Here is a 7,310-nt window from a genome sequence, read left to right as displayed (position 1 = left end):
TCTCTGTACACAAATATAAGACATTTTAAATTCACAGAGCGTATTTACATGTAATAACACATTTCATTTCGAAATTATTCAGAAAAACATTTGGAAAACACAGGACCTGGATTTTATCCGAAGCTGAGCTCATGGACCCTGGATACCGTCGGCCCCGGACACGTGCACGCGCGACCCCCGCCACGATCACGGCCGTCCAAGGTTGCCCGCTCCCCATCCAACGGCCAGGCGCCACCAGGGTTTTGCCGCGGGGGTACAAATAGCCTTCTTCCCCCCCCGCCGCCGCCTCCTCCCTCTCCTCTCTCGCCACGCCGCAGTTGGGAGCCAGGCCCCCAACTCTTATCAAACCCTAAACCAAAAAATACCTCAAAAAAATCCGCAAAATCACGAAAAAAAATCTACCTTTCGATCGGTGATGGCGGCGCAGGCGGCGAGCTCGGCGTCGGAGGGCGGCTCCCCGGCCGCGGCGGCCGCTGCTGCTGCGGCGGCGGCTTCTTCGTTCCCGGCGACATCGCTGTACGTGGGCGACCTCGACGTGAGCGTGCAGGACGCGCAGCTCTTCGACGTCTTCGCCCAGATCGGCGGCGTCGTCTCCGTGCGCGTCTGCAGGGACGTCACCTCGCGGAAATCGCTCGGATACGCCTACGTCAACTACAACACCCCGGCCGACGGTGAGCCAGCCCTTCCCCGTTCCCCACGTCGGCGATTAGCGCTTTTTGCACTGCTAGGTTACCGGTCGAATTAGTCTTTTAAGCGCTCATTGCATGAAGCTGTCGGATTTGTTTTTGTTTCGATGCGGTTGCGTTCGTTGGTGGTTTCTGTTAGGTAGTTCACGCGGTGGCTGAGGCAGTTAGGGATTTGGTTGTCGGCCGACGTTCACAGTTTATAGTACAGTGTCACTTGATTTGGAAGTTTGGGCTGTGGTCGATATTTTTGGCTGAACTATGTACTAAATGTGCTATCTTTCCTGTTTTGGGATTTTATCTTGACCTCCCAGCTAGGCAGTGTCCACAATCCTCGAGTTATTTACCAAAATGTGTAGCATAAATACATTAGAATTAAAGTTAAATAAGGTGCTGGGCTAGCTTGGTGGCCAGCATATAGGTATCTTTAGTTCCTCGTCCTTGGAACAAGGCTCTGCAGTGCGAAGGGCTGGTTGCGGATGAAGGTCGAGGGAGAAAAGGTGGATGGTGAAGGGCGAGGGAGATAAGTCTTGTTGCTGCACCAGCGTTTTGAGGCGGTTTTGGAATGGTGGTTTTGGCTTTTAGTTCACGGTGGCGGGTTTGTTTGCCAATTTTGTCTTCCTTTGAGGCAGTTAGTGATTCGGCGGTCGATGAACGGTTACAAAAATTGTTATTCACGTGTTTGGAAAGTTTGGACTGTAGTTTATGAATGTGAACAATAGGACTAAGTTGATATTGATCCTACTGTTTGTGCGGTTTTGCTGTTTTATCCCAGGCATGTGGTGTCTCCAATCCTGGGGTGCGTTAACTAAAGTAACACAAATACGTTTATTTAAGCTTGTACCATGTTTACTGAATGCTTGTGTTTGGTATATCTGCTCCTGCGAAGATGATATTTAAAGCTAGGTAACTGTTTGTGGAATAATAGCTGATGCTGTCCATGGGAAGTTTCTACATTTGATCAAATGTTTCCATGGTTCACTCTCTCCTTGAGATATATCTATTGCCTTATAGAACCACTTCCATGCATATTTTCTTGTTGTATATCTGCAAGGCCTTTTAGTGGTTTCATACTGATTTTGAAATATCTTGCAGCTGCACGGGCTCTTGAAATGCTCAACTTCACTCCTATCAATGGGAGGCCTATCAGGATAATGTATTCTAACCGTGACCCCAGCTTGCGCAAGAGTGGCACAGCTAATATATTTATTAAGGTGTGTGCACATATTTAGTATGCAATTATCGACTCTTATCTTATTGCTGTGGCGCCACTATATTTATCTAACCTGTTTTCTTGTCCTTCATCTTCTGCAGAATCTTGACAAGTCAATTGACAACAAAGCTTTGTATGACACATTTTGTGTGTTTGGAAACATTCTTTCATGTAAAGTTGCAACAGATCCTGCTGGGGAATCAAAGGGCTATGGTTTCGTTCAGTATGAGCGGGATGAGGCTGCTCATGCTGCTATCGAGAAACTCAATGGGATGCTTATGAATGACAAGAAGGTGTATGTTGGACCTTTCGTTCGTAAGCAGGAGAGAGATAACTCTCCAGGCAATGTCAAGTTTAATAATGTCTATGTAAAGAACCTAGCTGAGACTACCACTGAAGATGACTTGAAGGAAATCTTTGGAAAGTTTGGAGCAATAACAAGTGTTGTTGTAATGCGGGATGGGGATGGAAGATCCAAGTGTTTTGGCTTTGTGAATTTCGAAAGTCCAGATGAAGCTGCTCTGGCTGTTCAAGATTTGAATGGCAAGAAATTTAGTGACAAGGAATGGTATGTTGGAAGAGCGCAGAAAAAGTCAGAACGGGAGATGGAATTGAAAGAGAAGTTTGAAAAGAACCTTCAAGAGGCAGCAGATAAGTACCAAAACACCAACTTGTATCTGAAGAACTTAGATGATACTGTTGATGATGAAAAGTTGCGAGAACTTTTTGCTGAGTTCGGAACTATTACTTCCTGCAAGGTTTGTTTAAATTCTCAGCAGCTGATCTATACATGATGCTATGCTTCCCACATATGCTACTAATTGAGAGTCTTTGTCACAGGTTATGCGTGATTCAAATGGCGCAAGCAGAGGTTCTGGATTTGTTGCTTTTAAATCCGCTGATGATGCTTCCCGAGCTGTAAGCTTGAGCTGTACTTGTGTAAATAAGTATGATTTAGTTTGTGCTTCTGGTGATTTTTGGTCCCTAAAGTTATTTATTCTTTCTTACAATGTCCCGTGTTAGCTTGCTGAAATGAACAACAAGATGGTTGGCAATAAACCACTTTATGTTGCACTCGCACAGCGCAAGGAAGACAGGAAAGCTAGGCTGCAGGTAAGAACTTCTGTGAGTGAAATTGTATTTTGTGTGACTGTAATGTTCCTGATACATATCCTTGTATAGTATTTGGTCACCTAGTTGTTAAGCAAAACCTACTGAGATGAACACCTAAACAATCTGATGGCACATATTATTCAATTTGTGGATCTAGTGCTTTCTCATGATACCGAAGTTCAGTATTACAGTACCTGCTAAATGTTCCATCATGTGCATTTTTAAGTCAATGTTTTGACTGTCAACACTCAATAGAATTGTGGTGTTCTATGAAAACTTTCTTCGCTCTCATGGTTTCCAAGCTATTTATTTGGTTATTGATGGTGCTTTTCTGCTATAGTTCAATTTTCTGTCACTAACTGCTGTTTGTTGCAGGCACAGTTTTCACAAATGCGTCCCGTTCCAATGGCTCCAACCGTTGGTCCTCGTATGCAAATGTTACCTCCTGGTGTTCCAGTCGGTCAGCAAATGTTCTATGGCCAGCCACCAGCGTTTATTAACCCACAGGTGAGTTGAGTCAATTTTTTTTTTCTGATTGTCTACAACATTATTATATGTTTTTAGCTTGCTAGATATGAATTTACACTTCATAGCATTATTATGTTGTTAGGCATATGAATTTTCTCAAGCAAGCTTGTGCCATTGCTTTAGCACAAACGGCCATTACCAATATTTTCTCGTTCATGCTCATGCTTTGCTGAACTGTTATGTATTGGATGTAGATATCACATTTATCCATTGACATGGTGCAGTGTAGTACTTTATCATTTGGTTGTACAATACAGCAACCTGGCCATGAATACTTCTGTTAGTGTAACAAAGTTTTCATCAGGAAACAGCGCAATTCGCTTTTGTGTTTTACATCATGTAGATCTAGAATTTCGTTATTTAATATCACACATGATATTTGTACAATCATTCTGGATTGATGAAGTGTGGTCTTTTTGTAGCCCGGATTTGGCTTCCAGCAACCTTTCATGCCCGGAATGAGGCCAGGCGGTGCTCCGATGCCGAACTTTATGATGCCTATGGTTCAGCAAGGACAACAACCACAGCGCCCAGCTGGTAGGCGAGCTGGTGCTGGTGGAATGCAGCAATCCATGCAGATGGGTCAGCAGCAGGTAACCTGCAGCTATTGCTTCATTTCTCTTCAATATGCCATATTTACCTAGGAGTTTTTTGAGCCATTCGACAATCAGTCTTGTTTTAGAGGGTCTAAAATCTAATTATTATTACAGATGATGGGTAGGGGTGGTGGTCGTGGTTACCGCTATCCGACCGGGCGTGGCATGCCTGATCCTGCTATGCATGGTGTTGGGGGTGTGATGACATCCCCATATGAGATGGGAGGGATGCCTATGAGAGATGCCGGTGCGTCACAGCCAGTTCCAATTGGGGCATTGGCTTCTGCACTTGCCAATTCACCCCCAGAGACGCAAAGAATGGTATGTGGACGAGGCTCTCTCGGTATCATATTGTTTTGTTAGGAAAGATGTGTTTTGTGGACCTTGACCTTGTTTTGTTTGTTGCTGCAGATGCTTGGCGAGAACCTGTACCCTCTTGTTGATCAGCTGGAGCACGACCAGGCTGCCAAGGTGACCGGCATGCTCCTGGAGATGGATCAGACTGAGGTGCTTCACCTGCTTGAGTCGCCAGACGCTCTCAAGGCCAAGGTTGCTGAAGCCATGGAGGTTCTCCGCAGCGCTCAGCAGCACACCAACCAGTCCCCTGAGCAGCAGCTGGCTTCGCTCTCGCTGAATGACGGCCTCATCTCTTCCTAAGCTCTACGGCGACAATTTTTGCACCATATCAAAACTTATCTAGACTGAAAATGACTTGGCTTTATTGGAGACTTAGCTTTTGCCAGTAGTTGAACTAGTCTTTTAGGCTTCCCATGGATTGACTATTTTATTTGCATGGATTGGTTGTTTTTAAAGTTGTCAGCTTGTCACTGAATTTATCTTGCTTTCTCGTTCGTGGTTGTTTCCATCTCTGTGAGCACTGTCTGGTTTGTGCCTATGATGTTATCTTAACTCACGAGTAAGGCCCTTCCCAATGCTCTATGGTGTACAAGTGCTAAGGCCAACTCTAGCGCATGACCCTGAATGGATGTCTGTTTTGCCTTGATTTTGTCTGTTTGGATAGGGCAATGGGCTCGTGTGCGCTCAACGTGCGGGCGCATCCTTTGGCCCTTCATTTTCAAACAACTTTAGAAACACCACGCCCTAGTTCAAGCCAGCGGTCCTAGTTCACGACGGCAACACATCTAGCAGTATACACGTCCTCTTTGGCAACACAACCAACCTCTAAAATGAATGCGCTTCTCGCGGGCACACAACCAGCGGCCGGCACCCATGCCAGCCTTTAAAAAAGAAAGGCCACGACCGATCAGACGACCTAGTTCAGACCGTCGGCGTCGAACATCTTTTTCTGCCTGGCCTCGAACCAGCTCCTCGTCTTCTCGTTCATCATCGCAAGGGCCACCTCTGTTGCTTTGGTTGCGGCATTGATGGCCTTGACATCGAGCTGCCTCTGCCTGGCCGTGACACTGGCGACCTCGATGTCGAGCTGCCTTTGCCGGGATGCCTCCCCCATGTCGATTTTCCTCTTCTTGGCCGCCTCCTCCACCTTAAGCTTCTTCTCTTGAAGCTCTAGGTATTGCTTCATTTGCTCGTCCTCGCTTTGTCGCTTCTTCTCGTCCCTCACATTCTTTTGAGACATCATGCCATGCAAAGTCCCATGCAAGGCCATAGATGAGGCATCTCCTATGTCGTCCACCTTGGAGTTGATCTTGCCCCTTGGCCTCTTCAACGCCTCGCCATCTCCAGCTCCGGCCAATGCAACCGTCTTCTTGCCTCTCTTCCTTTGAAGTTCACTTGATCCTTGAACTTAGGGCAATTGTTGATGATCATCCAACAATGCGTAAGAGTGACTGGCTTGTCATTGTGCTGGGCCTTGAATGCTTTCAAAGATTGAAATGCCTACACCACATGGTCAACAATAATTGAACATGCAAACATATACAAGCCCTAAGTCTCATGGCCGTAGCAACGAAAGAACTAGGATGAGGAGAGCAATACCATGTCCCCAATGCCGAGACCACTCACGGGCCGTGCTTGACGCTCTCAAGTGTGGCACAATACTCATTGCACTCTTGTTGGATGAACAACCACCTCTTTTGAATCGAGGTGATGCCACGGTCGCTTGTAATTTGGTAGGGCTCAAACATCTTCCTTTCATGAAATGTTTTGTGGACTCTCGTCCAAAAAACAAGGCCCTTTTGTTGCGGGCCGGTCCTCGGATCTTGGCTAATCTCCATCCAACATTGGCAAATCAACTTGTCCTCGTCTTGTGAATATGAACCCATGCAAATGCTCTTCCTCCTTTTTTGTGCTTCCGCTCTTTGGGTGAGCTCGCCGATGAACAATGGCTCGCCCCCAATATCAATGTCATTGCCTTCTTCTTCATCACCATCACCTTCGCCATAGATGTCATCGTCTTCATGCCACGACTCACCATGGTCGTAGTCAGCATGGTCGTGGGCCTCTTCATCGGCAACGTACTAGGCGCGACCATCCTGACTTTGGGTCTTGTCTGGATCATAGGCACCGCCATGCCGACCCTCGTAGATCACATCCTCCATGAACTGGTTGTAGAAGGGGTCGTCGACCATGAGCGTTGGTGTTGGCATTCCGTCGAACAGGACGCGGAGGGACGGCATGGTGCCCGTAAAGGTGGTCGTGCTTGCTTTCTTTGCATCTCGATGGCCGTCCGGTCGCCGCTGCTGGACCCCGGCGTGACGTTGAGGTCGATGACGGCCGAGGGGCGCGGGGTGGACGACGCAATCATGCCAACGTCCGGCGACCCCGAAAAACGGGTCTGGCCGTCGTGCCTTGGCGGGGGAAAGCCGGACGACATAGTCGTGGTTCGCAACACCGGCGACTGGCAGTGTAGAGGCCTGGCGACCGACGAGCCTGTGCTCGCCGGGCCGACGGCCGCTGCAGAGAAACCCGCCGGACGGCAAATGCCAAGCATGAGGAGGGCGTGTGCTTTGTTGATGATGGCCTCCTTCTCCTCGACCTCGGCCTTGCGCCGTGCGACCTCCATTGCATCGCGCTCGGCGATGAACTTGGTCGCGGCGGTCTTGCCCTTGACGGTCGCCCTCCGGTTCCTCCTCTTTGCCGATTCCGCGCCCAACTTGGCGAGCTCCTCCGGCGTGCATTCCGACCGCGGCTTCCTTGAGCCCTTGGCCGCCTTCTTCTTCACCTTTCCAGGTGGGTCGACGGCCAGGCCACCGGAAT

The 7,310-nt window shown here is 48.0% G+C and overlaps 1 protein-coding gene and 1 pseudogene across 1 annotated transcript; one reads left to right on the top strand and one right to left on the bottom strand.

The window, feature by feature from the left end:
• The first annotated feature begins 415 nt into the window (after window positions 1-415).
• Window positions 416-5,000, top strand: LOC119308610 (polyadenylate-binding protein 8-like). The gene is made up of 9 exons (XM_037584740.1): window positions 416-671; window positions 1,779-1,897; window positions 1,998-2,654; window positions 2,737-2,814; window positions 2,920-3,009; window positions 3,385-3,516; window positions 3,960-4,130; window positions 4,248-4,454; window positions 4,545-5,000. Exons 1-9 carry the CDS (start codon window positions 416-418, stop codon window positions 4,788-4,790), a joined length of 1,956 nt encoding a protein of 651 aa, XP_037440637.1. The 3' UTR covers window positions 4,791-5,000.
• Window positions 5,001-5,406: 406 nt separating this feature from the next.
• Window positions 5,407-7,310, bottom strand: part of LOC119309444 — a 16,180-nt pseudogene continuing 14,276 nt past the window's right edge.

Source organism: Triticum dicoccoides, chromosome 5B (genome assembly GCF_002162155.2).
Source record: "Triticum dicoccoides isolate Atlit2015 ecotype Zavitan chromosome 5B, WEW_v2.0, whole genome shotgun sequence".
NCBI classification, from domain to species: domain Eukaryota; kingdom Viridiplantae; phylum Streptophyta; class Magnoliopsida; order Poales; family Poaceae; genus Triticum; species Triticum dicoccoides.
This window is presented reverse-complemented; position numbering and strand designations above follow the sequence as displayed.

Coding starts and splice junctions, on each gene's coding strand:
- LOC119308610 (XM_037584740.1), top strand. CDS start 416: ATGGCGGCGCAGGCGGCGAGCTCGGCGTCGGAGGGCGGCTCCCCGGCC. Junction 1,898..1,997: donor CAGCTAATATATTTATTAAG/GTGTGTGCACAT, acceptor CATCTTCTGCAG/AATCTTGACAAGTCAATTGA. Junction 2,655..2,736: donor GAACTATTACTTCCTGCAAG/GTTTGTTTAAAT, acceptor TCTTTGTCACAG/GTTATGCGTGATTCAAATGG.